The following is a 22,196-nucleotide window of genomic DNA, read 5'->3' on the forward strand; positions in this document are numbered from 1 at the left end:
TCGCTGCTCACAGAACCAATCCCCAAATCTAGGCTCTTCTGTGGGAGAGAAAGGCCACCTGAGTCACAGACCCTCCCTGGCTATGGCCGGGGAGGAAGGACCAGATGTTCTGCTGTGCCCAGGTGACTCCATTGCTTGGGTATGATTGTTAGTAGCACACCCTTTCACTCCCCAAGTATCCCCCTTGGACAATCAGTTATGTGGCCCCTAGCCTGAAAAAACATGGTTCTATTCTCCCTGAGGGGTGAAGAGCTCCATCTAACCTTGAGCCAATGGCCAGCACATCTGAAGTCAGGCAGTTAACTCCATCAGGGCCATGCAAGGGCCTAGCCCCAGAACCCCATGGCTCAGAGGACTCCCACCAACCTCTTCCCTAGCTTTCTGAAGAAGCACATGTTGCGGGACGCCTGGGTGGCTCAGCAGTTAGGCATCTGCCTTTGGCTCAGATCATGATCCCAGAGTCCTGGGATCCAGTCCCACATCAGGTTCCCCATAGGGAGCCTGCTTCTCCTCCCTCTGCCTATATCTCTGCCTCTCTCTCTTGTGAATAAATAAATAAAATCTTTTTTTAAAACTGCCCCCCCCCAAAAAAAAAAACCCATGTCGCAGGATGCCTGGGCAGCTCAGTGGTTGAGCATCTGCCTTTGGCTCAGGTGGTGATCCCAGAGTCCTGGGATCAAGTCTCACATCAGGTTCCCTGCAGGGAGCCTGCTTCTTCCTCTACCTGTGTCTCTACCTCCCTCTGTGTCTCTCAAGAATAAATAAATAAAATCTTTAAATAATAATAAGAAGAAGCACATGTCTCTATGTAGAGGGGTGGAGGGATATGAAGATGAGTGAAGGCTGGAAGGGAGGGATAAGGGAGGGTAGGGTGGGCTTTCAGATGAGTAGATATCATAAGGGAGAAACAGATGAATGGAAGTGGAGGAAAGAAAAATAGCTGGATAGAAGGGGAGAGTGGACAAATGGAAGAAAGGAAGGATGGAAGGGTGCTCTAAGAGAAGGATAGAGAGATGATGGATGGATAGATGAACAGAGGGATGGACAGACGGATGGATGGATGAGGGGTGGGATGAAGAGAGATGGATGTCAGAGTCTCACCGGCCCCATCCCCCATTGCTTTGACAGGGTACAGCAAACAAGGAGCCCAGCAGAGGACTTTATTTCCAGAAGGACATACAGATTGACTCTCTGAGGCCCCAGGAAGCCAGTCTCCCTCTCCCCCTCCAAAGACATTCCTAGGACCACTCCTTCCCCCTGATTCTCTGCCTCTTCCCACTGTCCCTTCCTAAAGGGCAAAGGGCAGCACAGCCAAGGAAAACTCTCTGCTATCAGTCCCATTTATCCCAGCACTGTTTACTCTGGGTCTGCAATTAACAGAGTCTCTCTCCCAGATCAATTAATAGTGGGGGGCCCAAAGAGGACACTGAGAGCCCCGACAGGCCAGGTTACTCTCAGATGAACAATGGGAATTACTCCTGAGTCCTGTTCCGAGATGTCCCATCATCCACCCCTTCCCAACTCTCAAAGAGGCAGTTCTTAGCTCAGAAAGGCTGACAGGGGACAGTGCTAGAAAGCCCTGTCTCAAGCTGTGTGGGTGCAGATCTGCCTTCATCAGGGCAGCACCCAAGATCAGGGTAAAAAGACTGGACAGCCTTGTGGTGAAGATCTGGGGCTAGAAAGGGACCAGACCTGGATTCACAGACCCATCTCTTCCCACTTAGTAGCTGTGTGACCTTGGGCGAGTGACTTAATCACTCTGAGCCTCTGTCTTCCCCTCTGTGAAACAGGGATGATGGAAAGACAGAGCTACATCAAGGTCAAAGGTGCTGCAAGGATAGAATGAGTTCATGGAGCATGCTGGCTATTGGCCACAGCTTTGAGCTCCTCTGAGGAACCTGGGGCACTCGTCCCCACCTTTTCATCCTCCTAGCTCCTACTCTCCCATGGGGTCCCCTCAGGTACCAGCAGACACCTGGAGATTCTGTCTCCTTACTTGCCCAGAAGGACTCGAGAGGTTCCTGGTTGCCCAGTACAGTAGCCCACTAGCCCCATGAGGCTATTGAAAATAACTAAAATTAGGGGATCCCTGGGTGGCTCAGCAGTTTGGCGACTGCCTTCGGTCCAGGGCGTGATCCTGGAGACCTGGGATCGAGTCCCGCATCGGGCTCCCTGCATGGAGCCTGCTTTTCCCTCTGCCTACATCTCTGCCCCTCTCTCTCTCTCTCTGTATCTCTCATGATAAATAAAATCTTTTTTTTTTAAGATTTTATTTATTTATTCATGACAGACACAGGGAGAGAGAGAGAGAGAGAGGCAGACACATAGGCAGAAGGAGAAGCAGGCTCCATGCAGGGAGCCCGATGCGGGACTTGGGACTTGGGACTCGATCCCGGGTCTCCAGGATCACACCCCAGGCTGAAGATGGTGTTAAACCGCTGGGCCACCAGGGTTGCCCTATAAATAAAATCTTAAAAAAAAAACTAAAATTAATTATCTATCCACTAGGAAGGACTGCAGCATTGACACATGCTACAACATGGATGTACCTCGAAAACATTCTGTTAATGAGAGAAGCCAGGTGCAAAATGTCACATACTATATGATTGCATTTATAGGCAATGTCCAGGATAGGCAAATCCCTAGAGGCAGAGTGGTTTCCGGGGGCTTCAGGCAGGGGGAACTGGGAGAGACCACTCCACGTGTACAGCATCTCCTCTGGAGTGACGAGAATTTCATCTCATTAAAAATGTTCAATTAACTTAAAAATTCGGTTCCTCGGTACCACGGGCCACATCTCAAGTGTCCAGTAGCAACATGCAGCCAGCCAGTGGTTACAGACTAGAGTGCACAGATATAACACATTTCCATCAATACAGGTTTTTATTTATTTTTTTAAATTTTATTTATTTATTCATGATAGACAACAGAGAGAGAGGCAGAGACACAGGCAGAGGGAGAAGCAGGGTCTATGCACCGGGAGCCCGACGTGGGACTCGATCCCGGGTCTCCAGGATCGCGCCCTGGGTCGAAGGCAGATGCTAAACCACTGCGCCACCCAGGGATCCCTCAATACAGGTTTTTAAACAAACTTGATCTTAGTGATCAAACTTGAGCCTGGGCGGCTCAGTGGGTTGAGCATCTGCCTTCAGCTCAGGTCATCATCTCAGGGTCCTGTTATGCAGGACCTGTGTTGGGCTCCCAGCTCAGTGGGAGCTTCTCCCTCTCCGCTATGTTCCCCATGTTCTCTCTTGCTCAATCTCTCTCAAATAAATAAAATCTTTAACATTTTTTTTGATCTTCAGGTAATCAAATAATAATAGTAATAAGACATCTTCACATACATTACCTTCTCTGACCCTCTCACCAGGATGGTGTTATTATTTTTCTTTAAGAGATGGGGAAACCCAGAGAGGAGATGTGTAAGGTTGCACAGGAAATGACGGCACAGGGATTTGCTCTTGGGTCTTCAGGTATCAAGATTGAAGGCCTTTCTGCCTCCCTCCAAGCTGGGTCCAGAAAGCGACAACTCAAGTCCATGGCCATCAGGCCATCCTGTTCCACGTGTACAGCGTGGAGACTCGGTTTCCTCTCAGATCCGCTTTCTCCTGAAGAGGCCTGGCACAAGTCTCAAACGGGAAAGGGTGTAAAAGTGTGCAGTCTGGAAGATGAAGGGTGTTTGGTTCCTGTTTGCCAAAACTGTGGGGAAGAGGACTGACTTATTGCCAAGTGATTTGGAATTTTAACAAAAATTCCAGGAAGCCAGAGGCTGGGTAATGTGAGTGGAGGGAAAGAATGCACCTTTCCCTGACCCCAAGCTGCCTGGCCACAGAACTCGGTCAAGAGGGCACAGACCTATGTCTCCAGTGGACCCTGGGTCGACTTCAGAGTCCTCCTGTTAGGTGGGGACGGGGACAGGGGTGGGGGCACATCGCAGGCTAAAAAGGCCTAGAAGTGTTCCTGATCTTGGCACAATCCAGACCTGTGCGGCAGCGGAAAGCAAGGAATGTGGGGGGGGAGGGTGTCGGTCAGAGCTTTGTAGGGTTCCAGCCCCATCACTGTACCGCCTGGGTGACCTGGAGTAAGTAAGCTCAGCTCTCTGAGCCTCAGTTTCCTCTTCAATAAAATGGGGACTGATCGTTCATGCCTCCTTCAGTCACCATAAGAGTGAAGCAAGATAACAGATGCCACTCCCAGGGCACCTGGGTGGGTCAGGCATTGAGCACCTGACTTTGGCTCAGCCATGGGGAGCCAGCTTCTCCCTCTGCCTATACCTCTGTGTCTCTCATGAATAAATAAATAAAAATATTTTTTAAAAAGAGAGAGAGAGAGAAGTAAAAAAAAGAATGAAAAAAACAGATGACACTCCAAAACACCCAGGAAAGGCGAGTTTTCCCTGCTGGGACCCCAGCAGCTCTCAACTCCTGTCCTCATGAGGATTCCCAGTAAGCGCACACCTCTGCAAAGTCTTAAGACCAAGTCCCCGATGATAGTAATACTAATAACAACACCTTGCCAGACTCACTGAAGGGGGATTATGAAATCCCAGATGGAGGGACAGGCTGGCTGCCCTGTCTGTGCAGGAATGTGTGTGGTGGAGTCCCATCTATCTGGAAGATTCCCAGCTGTGTGACCTCAGGCAAGTTCCTCAATCACCTTTGATTTCTCATCAGTAAACAGCGATGATAAGAACATCTGCCTGTTGGCATTGTTGAGAGGTTTAAATGAGATGATAAAGCACTTGGCACAGCGTGGGACGTGTGACCATCTGCTAACTCTGTTATTTTTTTATATATATTTTTAAAGATTTTATTTATTTATTCATGAGAGGCATAGAGAGAGAGGCAGAGACACCCGCAGAGGGAGTAGCATGGATGCAGGGAGCCCGGCGTAGAACTCAATCCCAGGACTCCAGGATCACGCCCTGGGCCAAAGGCAGGTGCTAAACTGCTGAGCCACCCACGAGTTCCCCCACCCCCCGCCTTTTTAAAAAATATTATGCTAACTCTGTTATTAATCAGAGCCCTGAGCTAGGTGCTGGAGAAGGTGAGATGGACCAGGTTCATTCCCAGGCATAGGAAACAGGTTGTATAGAGCTTCCAGAAGGGAGAGTTTTTCATTTCCGCCTCAAGGAACCCCATGAGCCTTGGAGAGTGGCTGCAACCTGCAGGAGGAGCAGGAGGAGAAGAAGGAAGCAGGCAAGATGCCTCTGAGGCCAGCATTTCTCACCCCAGTCCTCAGGCCACTGCCCCAGAATCACCCAGGGTGACATGTGTTGAACTAGAATCTGCAGATGACCCAGCAGCAATCTGAATGTGTATTTTAACGAGGTGACTGCTTCACACTGCAAGTGTGGAAACCTCTCCTTGCCTGGTTGTGGGTTGTGCCCTGTGACAGCCCAAATCAACCAGCCCAGTCCAGGGAGACCAAGGAGGCCAGGACAATTCACATCCTTACCTGCCCATTGCACCTCTAACAAAAACACCATGGTACAGAGGTAAGGCATAACAATTGGCTCTGTGCAGATGCTGCCCAATCTTAGCAGATGTCCAATGGATGAGAATACTACCCACCAATCAGGACACCCAGAGCAGCCAAATCGGGCCCAGGCAGCAGCATGAGGCCCTGGAGAGAGTTCACACTGGGCGGGGCCACTGTGGGGTATGGAAACGCCCTGTGGGTAGGGCCCCGGGGCCTGCCCCAACCCTAACCACACTTGCCCCCCTCCATCTGTTTTATCTGCTGAGTTCCCACAAGCCACATCATTTGAAAACAGGACCACCTTACTTTAAAAACACCAATGGTGAAAAACACTGATTTATGAGTGCTTCAGACAACTCTTGGTCATGCAGGGCTGGGCTGAACACTGCAGGAATTAGGCATCCCCAGCGCCTGCCCATAAATGCCAGTATCAGCCCCAGTCTCCTTGATAACCAAACCCAGGCCAGGCCGGAAGGACTACCAATGCAGCTGAGAAGTACTTCTAGCCCAATGCTCCCCAGCTTTATAGGTGAAACAATTAAGACCTGAGAAGTCAAGCAACCAGCCCAAGGCCACAGCACAGCAGGCAAGTAGAGAACAGAAAAGCACAGATTGAGGTTGAGCCTCAGACCAACTAGCCAGAGCTTCGGTGTCCCAGAAGTGGGCAGGAGGCACATAGGGGCCCCTTTTCAGAGAGCCTCATACAAGCACCCACCCCCTGAACCGCCAGCTGGGAGAACTAGGACCAGGTAGCCCCTACCGTGGCCTGACCCCTCTGCACTGAGCACAGAAGAGCCATTCTGAACCCATGCAAAGAGGCTGGGACCACCTCCGTGGCCCTCAGGACAAGCGCTCAGCAGTTCCCAGGCCCAGGCCCCAGCTCCTTCCCAACAGAGGACAATTGCTCCATTGGCTAGGGTAGGGAATTGGAGATTCACTGGCCTTGCTGGGCTTCCCCCCACCAGCACCCTCTTTTTAATGAGGCCATTGTTTGCCTAGGGTTCCCCCAACAGCTGGGCCCCACCCCCTACCACTCCTGCCCTGGCTTTCCCCTCTGCCGTCCTGCCCTCCAGCACCTCCTGGGGGCTTCCTGACTTCCTCCCCTATACCCTGAGCACAAAGCCCCAGGGCCTCTCTGACCTACAGTTCCCCTTTCTAGGCCACTCAGTTCCCTCACCCAGCCTGTTTGTTAAGTTAATCAAAGATGCATGGACTGCCAATCTACTCCTGTTCAGCATGAGAGGGGAGTTCCATCCTGAGAGCATGTAATTCCAGCCAAAAGCAAAGAAATCTGTTGTTTTATTTACAGAGCAAATGAACCATTCTGTGTTGATTTGGGGAAACACGGGGCATAGTTTATGAACCTTTATCAGTGCCTTCACAGACCCTGGTGGTCAGGAACCACCGGAATAGCAAGTAGCTTTCCACTGAAACATCTTATAATCTGGGGTCCCAAGGGCCCACAAGCCATAGCTGGGGCTGAGAGTGGGAGCCGCGCACAGGCTGTCCCCTGTGACTCCACAAAATTCTGAACACTTACGCTGCAGCACTTTTAAGTATCTTCAGTTATTTCTCATTTCATCTTACCCACACATCTGCAGCAGATGGAGAGAACTAGAGCACAAGCAGCTGTGTCTTACCCGAGTCCTCACAGCCCATAAGTGGTAGAAGCAAAAAAGCCTAATACTAGGTGCCTTTGACTGCCTCTGGTGCTCATTCTCCTTTCCACAAAGAGGACATTTTGGGGTATCTCCACCTCCCCACTAGGAAGTTGCTTTTATGATTATAAACCATTCATGTATTTGTGCAATGCCTAGCTACCCCTCTAGATCTTGCACTCCCTAGGGAGGGAATGGCCTGGCCAACCAGAGTCGAACCTGCTGGCAGCCTCAGCTACTTGAGTTCCATGGAAGTTTCTGCACTGGCCCTAGGGCCCTCTTCTTCTACAAGACAGTTGGGGTCAGCGGCCCCAGCCACTTCTCACATCCAGGCAGGAATCCACAAATCACAGCGGGAAGTCCTGGCTTCCGAGTTCTGGCTCTGGTTCTTGCCAGTGTGATTGTAGGTAAGTTACTGAACCTCTCTGGGTCTCAGTTTTCTTATAGTAAATGGGAGTAATAATATCTACCTCACAGTGCTGTTGGGATAATTAAAGGAGATAATGTGCGGAAAAGCACAGAGCATAATGCCGGGCACCTAGGATCCCCTAAACACCTGCTCAAGAGAGGAGAGGGAAGGAGGGAGGGAAGTCAACATGAGCTTGACTTCACAGGGAGCTTGTCCATCACCACCATCCCTCAGCAAGCACTAAATTACTCCTCAGCTAACTCCACTTGATCTCCACCAGCTCTCCTTACAGTCACCCTATAACTCTCCAGATCTTCCTTGGGCCTTCCAAGAGTTCCAAGAGAGATGAAAAAGGGTTAAAGGAAGCTGGCTCCAGCCTGAGTCTGACTGGCTCCAAAGACTCCTTTCTTCTGATAATTCCTCCCACCCAGAAGTCATCTGTTCATTCATTCATTCATTCATTCATTCGTTCATTCAGCACTACTATGTGCCTGGCAGTGTGCAAAGAGCAAAAGAAACAGAGGTCTTGCCCTTGTGGAGCTCTCTGTCTACAGGGATACCAGAAATTGAGAAAATTTCTCAATAGAGAAACTACTGCTCTAGGATGACCAGTATGAGGAGGCCGCAAAGGGGAGTTCAGGTGCTATGAGCAAGCCCAGCAAGCCCAGTGAGAAGGCCTGGCCTCCCAGAGTCTTGGGAAGAACTTGATGCTAAATGTAATCGGAGCAACTGAAAGCTCTCCTGAGCTGAAGGGAGAGGCTAGCAGGTTAGCAGTGTGAAGTGACAGGTTCCCTCCTGCAGTGCAGAAAACCAGAGACCAGAGAGCAGCCCTGAACAGTGAGGAAGGACAACGGGGGAGGAGGCAGAGCACAGGTGGATTTAAGAGAAATTTAGGAGTGAGGAGCCACAGAATTTGGTGACCATCTCTAAAGACCACTGCCAATGCTCAACAGTATTAACTAACAACTATACAGATAGTTCTTCCTATCTGCACTACTGTAAGCAATTACTACATGAACCCTAGTCCTCCAAATAATCCTAAAAGGAATTATCTTTATCATCTGCATTTTATAGATGAGAAGGCTAAAGCACAGAAAGGTTCAAAAACCTGCCCAAGGTCAAGCAGCGTTGCTGAAATTAGAATCCTGTCTCACTCAAGAGTTCTTGGTCTTAACCAAAACATTTGGCTGCCTCTCTGATGTACTTCTAGTCAGGGTTGCCTATTAGCCAGACCCTGGGGGTCCCAGTTGTGCTGGGGACCCAGAAAGGAAGGCCTCTCCATCCCCAGCCCTCCAGGGATACCAGGAGTGCCCACCCACGCCCCTCCTTTGGCACTTCAGACAGGCATTCTTAGAGCTAGACCTGCCCCTGTCCTAGACAAGCTTGGCCTCTGCTTTTGTTCTCGTGAGATCCAGGATAACCAGTGTGCCTGCCAGTGTCCAGGGTCATGCAACTTGCCTCCCTAACCACTTGATTCAGTGACCGTGAATCCATCCCCTCTACCAGCAGGAACCTACTGCTACCAGGGCACCCAGAGATCCTAAGCAGGCCCTCCTGAATTGCTTCCTGGAGCACAGGCTGCACAGCAGGAAGGCTCTGGAGAGCTGGAGACCTCTGCGACACATGCTGACTTTGCAGTCAACAAAGCTAAATGATGGAAAGTAAACCAGTGCTGTAGTTGTAGTAGTTAAGAGTACTGGACTGAGAGGAAGGCCAAGTTCTAGTTTCCTCCTGCAGACAATGGCCAGGGATGGGAGACACTGGAGGGCAGCAGCAATGGGTCCCTGCTAGCTCTAAGAGTTCTCTTAACTACACAAGCCACTCAGGCTGGACTTTTTGCTTAACTCATCAGCAGCCACTGCTATGAAGACAGGTATCCCAGCGGGGAACACGGAGATCGTAAATGGCAGGTAATTCCCAAAGACTCTAAAATAAGGACAAGATTGTGTCTCATGCCTTTGGGCATCCCAACCCTCCTCGGAGGAGGCAAGCCTATGCTGGCAGAACTTCCTCACAGGCTGGGACCAGAGATGCCCCGCCTTGGGCCAGCACCAAATCAGCCTCCCCTCCATCATCTTCTCAACTTCCTTCCTCTTCCCGATTTCACTTGATCCTCAAGATGGCCCCATGGAGAATGTAAGGCAGAGGCGGTCCTCCTCACCTCACAGATGAGGAAACAAACACTCAGGGTGCAGGGACATGTTATGAAGTTGGAAACACACAACTGAAATCTTCTGAATCCAAGCTAGTACACTTCCCACTGCCAGGCACTGCCTCTCCAGGGGAGGGGGTGAGTGCTTGTAAGGAGACACGAATGGGGCAGATCTCCCACTCATGGCTCCATTATAGTACTAATCACAGAGCTGCCATATGCCAGGCACTCTGCTGGTTGCTCCCCTCTACCCTTGCCTCCGTAGGTCTTCACTAACATCCACTAAATACATCGTCTTCACCTCATTCTACACATGAAGAAATTAAGGTTCAAAGCTCAACAGACATATGTCCAAGGACATACACAACTAGCAAGTGGCCAGAATTTACCTCCATTCAGTCTGAAGCAAAGCCTGGACTCTCCCTGCCTTACTACATTGCCTTTGTGTGTCCCTGTTCTCCACATGGACAGGGACTGAGACTACTTCGTGTGTATGCCTGGCCCACAGCAGGTTCTAGTTAAACGTTGGTTCCTGGAATGATTACTCCCGAAACCAAAGCATTAAAAGGAATGAAGAAGGCTATTTCATACAGATAGAAATTATAATCCAACCAGAACATATAATGGTCATGAAACTTTATGCTCCTAACAACATAGCTTCAGAGTAAATAGAGCAAAAGTGATTCCAAAAAAAAAAAAAAAAAGGAAAAATTGTAAACCCACAAAGTAGATCTTATATACTTCAATCAGAAATGAATAGAATAGGGATCCCTGGGTGGCGCAGCAGGTTAGCGCCTGCCTTTGGCCCAGGGTGCGATCCTGGAGACCCGGGATCGAATCCCACATCAGGCTCTAGTTGCATGGAGCCTGCTTCTCCCTCTGCCTGTGTCTCTGCCCCTCTCTCTCTCACTCTCTCTCTCTCTCTGTGACTATCATTAATAAATAAAAAAAAAAAGAAAGAAAAGAAATGAATAGAATAGGGGTGCATGGCTGGCTCAGGCAGTAGAACATGTGACTCTTGATTGTGGGGTTGTGAGTTCCAGCCCCACAATGTGTATAGGAATTACTTTTTGAAAGAAAGGAAGAAAAGAAACAAGTAGAATAAGTAAATCAGCAGTTCTTAAACTTTCTGGTCTTAGGAACCCTTTACACCTTTAAAAATTAGGTTTTTAGATTAAAGACCTTTTGTTTATATGTATACCTACTCCTATTTACCATGTTTAAAATTTTATTAATAAGCAAAATTTAATTAATTAATTAATTAATTTATTTATTTATTTATTTATTTATTTTTTATTTATTTATGATAGTCACAGAGAGAGAGAGAGGCGTAGAGACACAGGCAGAGGGAGAAGCAGGCTCCATGCACCGGGAGCCCGATGTGGGATTCGATCCCGGGTCTCCAGGATCACGCCCTGGGCCAAAGGCAGGCGCCAAACCTCTGCGCCACCCAGGGATCCCCTAATTAATTCATTTAAAGCAACAAAAATAAACCCATTATATGTTAAGATAAATAACAAATTCTGTGAAAAATAATTATATTTTACAAAGCAAAAAAAAAAAAATAGTGAAAAAAGTGGCACTTGTCTTCATTTTTGCAAATCTCACATCTGGCTTAATAGACAGATTTCCATACTTCCTTCTGCACTCAATCTGTTGTTACATGTTGTTTTATATGAAGAAAATTTGGCCTCAACAGAAATGTAGCTGCAAATGAGAATATTTTAACAGCCTTTTGAGACATTTTAGATATTCTTCTTTGATACTATCAAAAAAAATTGCCATATGACCATTCCTTAAATGCTAGTTGTACTTTAGAACCTGAATCCATACCAATAAACTTTTCTTACTGTTACCTTAAGATCCAATGGTCTATCTTGGACTTAGAGTGAATCTTTGAACTGGATACAGTTTTGACCTTGTAGACTCCCTGAAAAGGACTTGAGAACCCTCAGGAGAGCACACTTGGGGAATCACTAAAGTAGGCCATAAAAAGGCAGGAAAATATAAGATTGTATAACATAATTAGCAAGGTTGATCTAAGAGGTACCTATATAGGACAAACACATACAACAAAGCACAAATACACATTGTTGTTGTTGTTATTTTTAACAAATGGTCCCTTCCATCAGCTAGGGGAAATGTGCACCTGGATAGACTGCAGAGGTTCCAAGATGGACAGATGCCCAGCATGCCAGGTGTTCCACACAGCTGCCTAGGCCCTGGAACGGCCTCATCAGGAAGCGGCAGCACATGTGTGCACCCTCCTCCCTGCCGGGGCCACAGAGCTAATGTAACCCACTGACCTGGCCGCAGGCAGAGATCTTCTGTGCCCCATGGCACAGCCCCCACCTGGGCTTCATTCCTGTGAAGGCCTTTCCTCCTTAATCTCATCCTGTCAGGGAGCCTCGGGGGTCCACAAGGCAGAGTTGTCAGGTAAAAACTGCCCATCCTCCCCTTCCAGGGGAGTTTCAGCCTGGCGCCTCTGCCCTTAGGAGTGGCAGGTACAGACTCACCTGGCTCTTAGACAGTTCTACATAACCAGCAACAGGAACAATGCCTCCTGTTGTCCAGGCCGGGCACTGGGACGCCAAGGCCAGCTGGGCTAACCAGCTGCCTCGGGAGCCAGCACCCTGCACTTCACCTGGGGAGCGCCATCGCCGCCTGCCTGTGCACAAGACCACACCTCCCCTGCAGCACAGAAGCCCTGCCAAGCCTGCAGCAGAGTAAGGGTAAGCTGGAGCACAGGGAACAGAACTACTGCTCGGAGTCCCAAACCACAGCCAGGGCCAAGGTACCCAAGAGACCTCTCAGAACACACATCACATTTTTACCCTGAAGTCATACATCCCTTAGACATCTTACATTCCTAGGTGCTATTATGTGTGGCACTATGCAGGGGGCTTTCTTTTCATGCAGCATTTTGTTTGCCTCTCACAATAACTGTTGAGAACGTTCCATTTTACAAACAAGAAAATGGATGGTCAGAATGGCTAAATACTTGCCCAACATCACTTAGACTTCAACTTGGCTTTGTCCACAAAGCTCAGGCTCTTGCACCATTACTACATTCCACTGCCTGGTCCCACAGGGAGTGGTCCTTTACCTTCTGGCAGGTCATCCCTAGAACCCCTTCAAGCTCTTTCGCCCCCACGTGGGGCTCTGTCTGCTAAATGTCCTCTGTTTCCTCTGCCCTGCCTTTGGTCTTTTTCTCACACCAGATCGAATTGGAGCAGAGACTATGTCTTCTGCATTTCGGGATCCTTATATGTGACATGTATACTACACCTCAAGCCTTGTACAGAGTAGGTGCTTCATGTGTGTCTGCAGAATATTAAGAAGAGTGGAGCCTCACCTCTCTCTACTACCACTGCAAGGACAGATCCATGAAGAGACAGGAGACTTGGAAACATTCAGGATGGTAGGGGATAGGAAGTATAAGGGCAGAAGCAGAGGGGGGCAAGTGCAGATCCAGCCCCTGGAGTGCCGCAAGACACCTCCCCAGGGGACCTCCCCACCAAGGACTGAGGAGGTCAGGTCTCAGGTCAGGCTCTCAAGAAGAAGCTCTCCAACCCTCAAGCATTTCTCCAAAGCTCCTCCCACAGGAAAGCCAATGGAAGGCAGGGTTCAGGCAGAAGGAAAAGATCCCAATCATGGGGTCCTTGAAGGCCTCCTCCCTGATGCCTCCCTGTACATCATCAGTTTCTTCCTCTTCCTCAGCCTTTCCTGTCCTGGGTTGGAATTTATCTTAGGGCAGAGTAGTTAAGCCCTGGCCTTTGAAACTCAAACCTGGATTCAAATCCTGGCTCCCTCACCTATTAGCTATGTGATTGAAGTCCCCCAAAGCCAGCAAGCCTGTAGACTCTGAATCCAGACCTCCTGATTGTACCTTGTTTCTGACTCTGGAACCAGACCACCAGGGGTCAAGTCCTGGCCCCTATCCTCACTTAACTCCTCTCTTTGCCTGGGTACCTTTATCTGTAAAGTGAAGATAATAACAGTACCCATTCGCCTTATTACAGCAATACTGTGAGAATGCCGACATACAGTTAGAACGCCTGGGTACAGTTAGTACCCAAGAAGTATTAGCTATCAATAGAGATAGAAGGTGATAAGGCAGTGAGGTGCCGTGCAGTGTCCACAGGCACTCGGAGCTCCCTGAACGCAGTTATGATTACCTTGGCCCCACTAGGCTAGGGTGTCCCTGGAGGTGGGGGGGGGGGGGTTCCTGGGTCAGATCCATCTCTGATTCCCGGCAGCCAACACCGTGCCGGAACCAGGCAGGAGCTCAAACACAGGCTTGAAGACGGACGGCCGGAGCCCTGCCCTCCCGGAGCAGGCGGGTGTGGGCCGCCAGGGGAAGGGAGAGCCGAGGTGTCAGGGAAGAGAAAGCAGAGCGGAGGGGAAAGGCCGAGACGACAGATAAGCAAGTGGAGTGAGCGAGAAAAGGAACAGGGGAGGCTGTGGCGGAGGGAGATAAGGAGAAGGATGGCGAACGCGGTCGGCGGGGAACGCCCCGGGAGGCGAGCGAGCCCCGCGCCGAGGCAGGGGAGTGGGTGCGCGGGGCGGGGCGCGCGCGAGGCGGCGGGAGGGGCCGAGGGGCTCCACCTCGCCTCCGCGCCTGGGCCGGGGGCGGCGGCCGGAGATTGGCTGGGGCGCGCGGCGAGGCCGGAGCCCCGGGGTGGGAGGTGCCAGGATCGGTCGGCGCGCCGGGAGCCGAGCGAAGGCTGCGGGCACTCGGGCCACGGCGGCGGCGGCGGGGCGGCTGCGCGGGCGCGGGGCCGCTGGAGACGCCGCGTGCCATGCGGGGGCCGGCGGGGGGCGCGCGGGCGGCCGCGCTGGCGCTGCTGCTGGGGGCGCTGCACGGGGCGCCGGCGGGCGCCGAGGAGTACGACTACTACGGCTGGCAGGCGGAGCCGCTGCACGGGCGCTCGTACTCCAAGCCGCCGCAGTGCCTCGACATCCCCGCCGACCTGCCGCTCTGCCACACCGTGGGCTACAAGCGCATGCGGCTGCCCAACCTGCTGGAGCACGAGAGCCTGGCCGAGGTGAAGCAGCAGGCGAGCAGCTGGCTGCCGCTGCTGGCCAAGCGCTGCCACTCGGACACGCAGGTCTTCCTCTGCTCGCTCTTCGCGCCCGTCTGCCTCGACCGGCCCATCTACCCGTGCCGCTCGCTGTGCGAGGCCGTGCGCGCCGGCTGCGCGCCGCTCATGGAGGCCTACGGCTTCCCCTGGCCCGAGATGCTGCACTGCCACAAGTTCCCCCTGGACAACGACCTCTGCATCGCCATGCAGTTCGGACACCTGCCTGCCACCGCGCCTCCAGGTAGCGCCGCCGCCGCCGCCAGCCCCCGGGCGCCCGCGGGAGCTGGGCCCTTAGCACTGCTCTGCGGGGCCCCGCGGAGGCGCCACCCGCTCACACACACACACACACACACACACACACACACACGCACACACACGCCTTTACCCAGCCCTGCATGCATGCCCGGGAATTGCACCCCCCGCTGCCCCCCTGCCAGCCTCCCCACAAACTCCCAGAGTAGGGCCTTCTCGCAGCTCTGGACAAGCTCACTGGTTCTACGCATTCCACCTTCGTTCCCAATGATGCCCCTCGCGCCCCTCGCAGCGCTGACCTTCCCAAGACGCTGGAATCCCTGGGTAGCCCCAGTGCTGTCCCCTCCCCCCATCCTGAGGCATCCTCATAAATGTCTTATGGCCTCTCTCAGCCCAAGAATGCCCAGGCCCAGTCACCTCCACCACAGCTCTGGACCCCAGGGCACCAAAACAAGCATCACCACCACCCCACGTTGACAACCTGAGAGGGGAGGGGAGCCTATGGAAGGGATATAGTGTAAAAATCGTGAGCTAAGTGCACTCCTGGGCTATGGTTACACACACACACACACACACACACATACACACACACACTCATCCCATTTTCTGTACCTGGGAACCCGAATTTCTTGTACTCTCTTCCCAAAATCCCCCAGTTGGGAGACCTTCAGGTAAAGTTCAGTGCAGAAGAGCAGCTTACCAGGCTCTGCCACTAACCAGGAGCCTCCTTAGTTGTTGCTTAACTTTGAACCTCACTTTTTCCATAAGTAATATAGGAAATGAGCTCAGGTTCCAGAACCCTGTGAGATCCTAAGTGCCACCTCCCACCCACCCCGAGTCCCATTTCCCCTAGTTCCTCCCTGGTCTCAGCTTCCCTTCACTGTGCAGCCCCCACCCCTGCCCCAAATGCCAAACTCCTTCCAGAGTAAGCCTGGGCTGGGCACCAGACAGGAGAATAAAACAGTGGCAGTGAGCAGAAGGGCTTTGTTTGGGCAGTTAATTCGAGAGTCTAAGGAGCCCCTGATGCTGGGACTCCCCCAAGGGGCAGCACTGCTTTCCCATTTTCTATCTGATCCAGCCCCCCAAAAGCAACTGGACTCCACCATACCCTACCCACCTCCTCAGGGCTAACCTCATCCACACAGCCCTTGATCCTACACTCCCATGTCCCTCCTGAGAGTCAGTTGGGTAGGGGTCCTGTGACTGGGGAGTGTTGAGAGAAGGGAAACACCCCTGTTCGTGGGTTGGAAATGGGACCAGGAAGCAGGGGAGAGAGAGCCAGCTCAAGGAGAGATAGCACAGCCCCTAGCAGGGATCCCAGCATGGTTCCTTTTCTGGTTCTCTTGGAAGCCATGGATTAACAGCCTCGACAGCAGGGAAGGGAAGTCCTGGGCTCGGGCTCGGCTCGGAATCCCCCCTCACTCTGCCCTCATGCTTCTGACCTCTCTGAAGCCCACTTTCCCCTGTGATGTGGCACCCACCTGGAGGCAGAGACAGAGGACAGAGAGCAGATGTGGTGGCAGAGAACCAGAGGCACCCTGAAGTGTTTGTGTGGCCACAATAAAACTGAGAATAATAATAAAAAAAAAAACTGAGAATATTTCACATAAAAATTAAAGAGCTTGGGCTTCCCTTGAAAAAATCAAAAGTTCTGGTAATGCTAAGCTGCCCACCGTAGAGGAGGATGCTCTTCAGCTTACCACAGCCTCTGCCCTGCCAGAGTCACTTGTTTCCCCACCTGTCCGGACCCTGTGTTCCTAGAAAAACCCTGCAGATACCCCCATCTCAGCACTAGCCCAGGAGTCACAAATGCTGAGTTCTAAGCTCAGTTCACAATAGTTTTGCAGACTTGAGTAGCCACTCTGGGCCTCAGTCTTCTTTTCTTTAATAAGAATAATACCTACTTCATAGGCTGGGGATTAAACGAAACAAAGTTTGGAAGACAATGCACATCATAGTGGCAGTTGCCAGGGTCATGGAGCAATTGTGCCTACTGCAAGGTGCCACTGCAACCTTGTCTCTTTTGAACCTCACAACTCCTCAGTGAGCATCATTACCATCATCCCATTTCCTGATGAGAGTGGAGGCTTGACAGGGGGAGGTGGCTCATCAGTGGGATAAGCCTGTACTCGAGTGGCTTTTTTGGACTCTGATTCCCTTATCAGCCTCCCTCAACCCCACCCCTGCTTCCCTCTTCAGTGACCAAGATCTGCACCCAGTGTGAGATGGAGCATAGTGCCGATGGCCTCATGGAGCAGATGTGTTCCAGTGACTTCGGTGAGTGTGGGGCCCACGTGGCCGCTCCCCCAATTCCTCTCCTCCTTGACACACACACACACACACACACACACACACGAACACACGTGTCCACAACTATCTTAGTGAATACTAAGACTGTTTGCACCACGGGTCTGATTATGACCCTGAACCCTCTCCCCAAAGAAATGCACCTCATTCTGCAGGTCATCCCAGGGGCTTCAGAAGCCCCTCAAGGCCATGGTCTGTGGGCCCCAAAACCACTCCTGGCCAAGGCTCTTGCAGCCCTCCCTTGGCACCTGCCCACAGAGGGGCCTCCAGGGCTGGATCCTCTTCAGGAAAAGCAAGCTAAGCCTGGAGATGGACAGGGGCATCAGGGAAAGAGCTGGGCCCCAGGATGGAAGTGCAGCACCCTCATCCCTGGGCACCTCTGGCCTGGGGAGCTTCATCCTGGAACCTCTCCATTCCTGGGACAGTGAGCCAAGTCTAGTCAGGACCACACGACCCAGCACGTGGCCTTTGCCAAGTGGAATGCTGTTTTGTGTATTAGCCTCCCTTTCTGAAAAAACAGAGAGCAATGAAATCCTTACTTGAGTCTTTTATGTCATTAGTCTGCTTGGAAAGAGAATACTACTATTGTAAGGTGTGTGTATGCCTCTGCCCAAGAGAGAGAAAGAATGAAATTTTATAACAATTTCCTTCCCTGGGTGAACAGTCATCCTCTGGCATCTCCCTGGTTGCTCACAGAGATGGGGGTCCAGAGGCCTGAAGAAGGGGTAGACTAGCCTAAGTGAGTCCCCTCCAGCTCTAGACTCCCAACCCACAACTTATTAGGCTCTCTACAGCCACCCTGGGATGGTCAGTCACCCCTACCACTTTCTAGCCTTTAACCACCTCCCTCACCCCTATATTCACACTCCAAAAACACCATAGACACACTCTGATACATAAAATACACAGCACTAAACATCACACTCTCACCCATATACTATAGTCTTACACAGATCACAAAAGATGGTTGTGTGCATGCTTCTCAATCCAATGCTCTGTGATGCAGTAGGCCATGGTGTGTGTGTGTGCGCGGGGGGGTGGGGGGGTTACCCCATGGAAACCAGCACATGCTACAGAGCACCTCCCTCCCCAGGGCCAGCTGTCAAACATTTGCCAGCCCACCACTGCTATACACACACACACACACACAGAGCCAGAAATCTCATTTAGAAGCAGCCCCAGGGATCATGAAGTCCAGCCTCCCTCTGTCACAAGGACCTCTCCCCACCAAACCACCCCTCCAGTTGGTCAGCTCCACCTGAAGCATTTCCCTCCCTGGGGAGCCCAATGCCCTGCTCCACTCCCCATCAGGTGCTCCCCACCCTGCCTGTGGTATCCTGGAAAGGCATGGGCTCTGGGGTGTTAGACCTTGGTTCACTTTAGGCTCTACAAGTCTGACAGGTCACCCCCTCTCCAAACCTCATTTCCCTCCCACCTCAAAGATGAAGCATGAGAATGTCAGTGCAAGTCCTGCACATGATAAAATCTTCAAAAATATGAAAATGTACCCATATAAGCCCACCTCACCAAGGGCTAGGCTTGGAGCTTCAGGCACAAGCACTCACTGGGGGCCCACCAGCATCCTGAGCACACCTGCCCACTCTCACATTGTCCCTCTGTCTACCCCCTCCACATGTGTGCACACACACAGTGGTTAAAATGCGCATCAAGGAGATCAAGATAGAGAATGGGGACCGGAAGCTGATTGGAGCCCAGAAAAAGAAGAAGCTACTCAAGCCTGGCCCCCTGAAGCGCAAGGACACCAAGAGGCTCGTGCTGCACATGAAGAACGGTGCTAGCTGCCCCTGCCCACAGCTGGACAGCCTGGCTGGCAGCTTCCTGGTCATGGGCCGCAAGGTGGACGGACAGCTGCTGCTTATGGCCGTCTACCGCTGGGACAAAAAGAATAAGGAGATGAAGTTCGCAGTCAAATTCATGTTCTCATATCCCTGCTCCCTCTACTACCCCTTCTTCTATGGGGCCGCTGAACCCCACTAAAGGGCGCGCCTCCCTGCCTCATGCAGCCAGCTGTGCCTTGCCCTCTCTCCACCCCTGAGGCACACTCTCTCTTTCTGCCCACTTGGCCTCACCCCTCTTCCCAGGCTGACCCAGCCCCTGCCTGAGTGGTCCCATGCAGAGCTATTACCAGCACAGGTCTTAAGGAATGGGCATGGAGCCTGAGCTGCTCTTAACTGAGGGGTTCTGGGTCCTTGGGGACTTCTTCTTTTAGAAGCAGGGCTTTCTCATTTGGGAAGGAACTCCAGGGTTTCAGAAAGTAGGTGGAGGAGAGAGCGAGAAGCATGGAGGGGCTCTGAGCAGCCCGAGGAGGTAGTTTCCGGAGTAGACCATGGCGTCTGCTCCCCTCTGTCGGTGATGAAGCCTTGCCTTGAAGAGGAAAGTCTCAGTATTAGGCTGAGCTATTTGGGGGGACAGTTCCTTACCTCCACTGCCCACTTGTGTCATCAGAGTCCCCCCAGAGGAGAGGCATTAGGGTCACAGCACCCTCCAGCCACAGTTCTCCACCTTCCCCATCTCTTCCCCTTCCTGCAAACCTGGAGAGAAGCCCAGCCCAAACCCCCTCCCAGAAGCCGCTTTTTGGGGTTTGTTCTTCAGCCTCCATATGTCCCTGTAACCCTGATGAGTAAATTATCACCACCGTTGCAAGGCCACAAGTACTAGATCTGATGCAGGCAAGGTCTGGTTTCTAATTTTTTTTTTAAGTTTTTAATTAAATCAAAGAAAACAACAGTTGGTTTTGACTAGGTTATTTGTCAGCTGGTCCCCAAAGGTGGGGAGAGGGAGGTTCAGAAGAGACTTTTAGAAAGAGGCCCTTGTCATAACCCACAGCCTGTCCACACAGACATACTTGGAATGCCTAAGAGCAACACCCATGTTCTTGTAGGATCCCGAGAGCACAGAGTGAGGATCACCCTGCTCTTCCCCAGCACTAAGTGAGGAAGGGAGATAACCATCCTTTTTTTCCCAAAGAAGGAGAGAGACACCAAGATCCCCAGTCTGCTCCCAGGGTCAAAAGGCTCCACAGTCCTGAAGCACGTCCCTGGAAATACCTGCTCCTCAGATCCCAAGAAGGCTGGACCACTGGGCACTACTCTGAAGAGCCAAGGGCCTATACACAAGTCAATTCCTACCCCTGTGACACTCTACACACACACACACACACACACACACACACACACACACACACACCACCCCCTCCACGCCCCCATCCCCTCCACCCCTATCTCCCACCCTCTGCACTGGTCTGAACCGGGTGGGGATAATGGTGTAGGCAAGTGCCACAGGGACCAGAGGAGCAGCATTGCCTAGAGCTGGTGAGAAACACAAAAGCTCAGGCCCCACCCCAGGCCTGCTGTTTCAGAATCTGCATTTTAACACATAAACCTTCAAATCATCTAGAGAGCTTTTGCAAAATGGGGGCCCCACTTAAGCAATTAAATCTGAATATCTGGAGGGTGCTCAGAAATCTGAATCTCTATAAGCTCCCTGGGGTGGTATGCAGCCTGGGTTGAAGACCTTGATCTGAGGCAGGAGGAGGGGGAGGGGCTGAGGGGAACTCAGCTGGAAGGATCTCGGTCCAGCATGCTGGGCAGGAAGTGGCTATTCTAACTGAGGACTTCTTCAGCGAGCTCAGAGCAGATGGTGCTGCTACCTGGAGCAGAATGGGGCAGGGAGGGGAGGAGGCTTGAAAGGGAGGCAACAGGTTCCTGCACTCAGATGACCAGCATTTGGAAGGGGTGGCACCAGGAAAGAGACTTGGAGTTTGTCATCAGATGCTGAGGAACAAGGCAGATGTATCCAGAGCAGGGGCTGGGGACACCCCCAGAGCAGCTTTCCTCAATAGTGAGAGTCTAGCTACCAAGTCCAGTCGAGGCTTCCTGTTCCTCCAAGACACTGCAGCTGCATTCCCTTGTGAGCACTCGGCTTCCAGGGCTCTCAGAGAAGCAGGATGCCATAGAGAAATGAAGAAGGCAAAAGGGTCCAAATTCTGCTGTGGGGCCAATTGTGAACTAACAGGTGGTCTGACAGCCTGCCCGTAAATCACCTCCCTGGGCAGTCAGGTGGCCTCACCACAGGTCAGGAGCAGCAGAGGCCTGCTTGTTTCTCCTCAACTCTGAGGAAGCCACTGCCACCCACCCTCACCCAAAGCCTGCCCAGCCTACCAGCTCCCTGAATCTGCCCCTTGTCTCCCAGCCTCCTACCCCGACCAAATATTTACGGACACTTCTATGGTCAACCAGGGCCCAGGATTATTTTTCCACTGAACACACAGGACTCAAGCTACTTCTGGCAGGATCACAATACTGATCTCTGTCAGGTGCTGGCAGCCAGTGAGATGGAGCAGGGGGGGGGAGAGGCTCCCTTAACCCATCCCGGGAAGCCCCGGCAAGACCCTCCTCACCCACCCACCAACACAGGGGTCATGCTCTATGTATCAGCTCTGTTCCCCAGCATCTATTGTCAGAGCCCCCAGCAGTCTCCTCCCTAGGACCAAGAAGAATCTTCCCCCAAACCAGGGGAGGCCTCACAAGGCCTAGGCCCACCCTTCATTTCCTGCGGTCACAACACGCTCCCCGCTGGCCGGTCTGAAGAGACAGGTGGTGCTGCCCAGGGAGCATCTGGGCTGTGTGTCAGTGAATGACTACATCTGACAGAAACCTCAAGAAACGAGGGCATCCCCATAAGAGAGGTCTGGAGATGGACAGGTGGGAGGTCCATGTCCCAGACTCATTTGGTCTTCCTGCTCTGCCAGAGGATGGCTTCTGTTCTCGTGGTTACAAACAGTGCCTCCTCCTCACCACTTCTCAACCACATTCCAGGCAGCAAGGCAGAGA

At 51.9% G+C, this 22,196-nt stretch overlaps 1 protein-coding gene across 1 annotated transcript; it reads left to right on the forward strand.

The window, feature by feature from the left end:
• The first annotated feature begins 14,502 nt into the window (after positions 1 to 14,502).
• Positions 14,503 to 20,091, forward strand: SFRP5 (secreted frizzled related protein 5). The gene is made up of 3 exons (XM_072805781.1): positions 14,503 to 15,025; positions 17,236 to 17,313; positions 18,995 to 20,091. The coding sequence occupies exons 1-3, from the start codon at positions 14,503 to 14,505 to the stop codon at positions 19,339 to 19,341; spliced, it is 948 nt and encodes a 315-aa protein (XP_072661882.1). The 3' UTR covers positions 19,342 to 20,091.
• Positions 20,092 to 22,196: the final 2,105 nt, after the last annotated feature.

This window comes from Canis lupus, chromosome 29 (genome assembly GCF_048164855.1).
Source record: "Canis lupus baileyi chromosome 29, mCanLup2.hap1, whole genome shotgun sequence".
Taxonomy (NCBI): domain Eukaryota; kingdom Metazoa; phylum Chordata; class Mammalia; order Carnivora; family Canidae; genus Canis; species Canis lupus.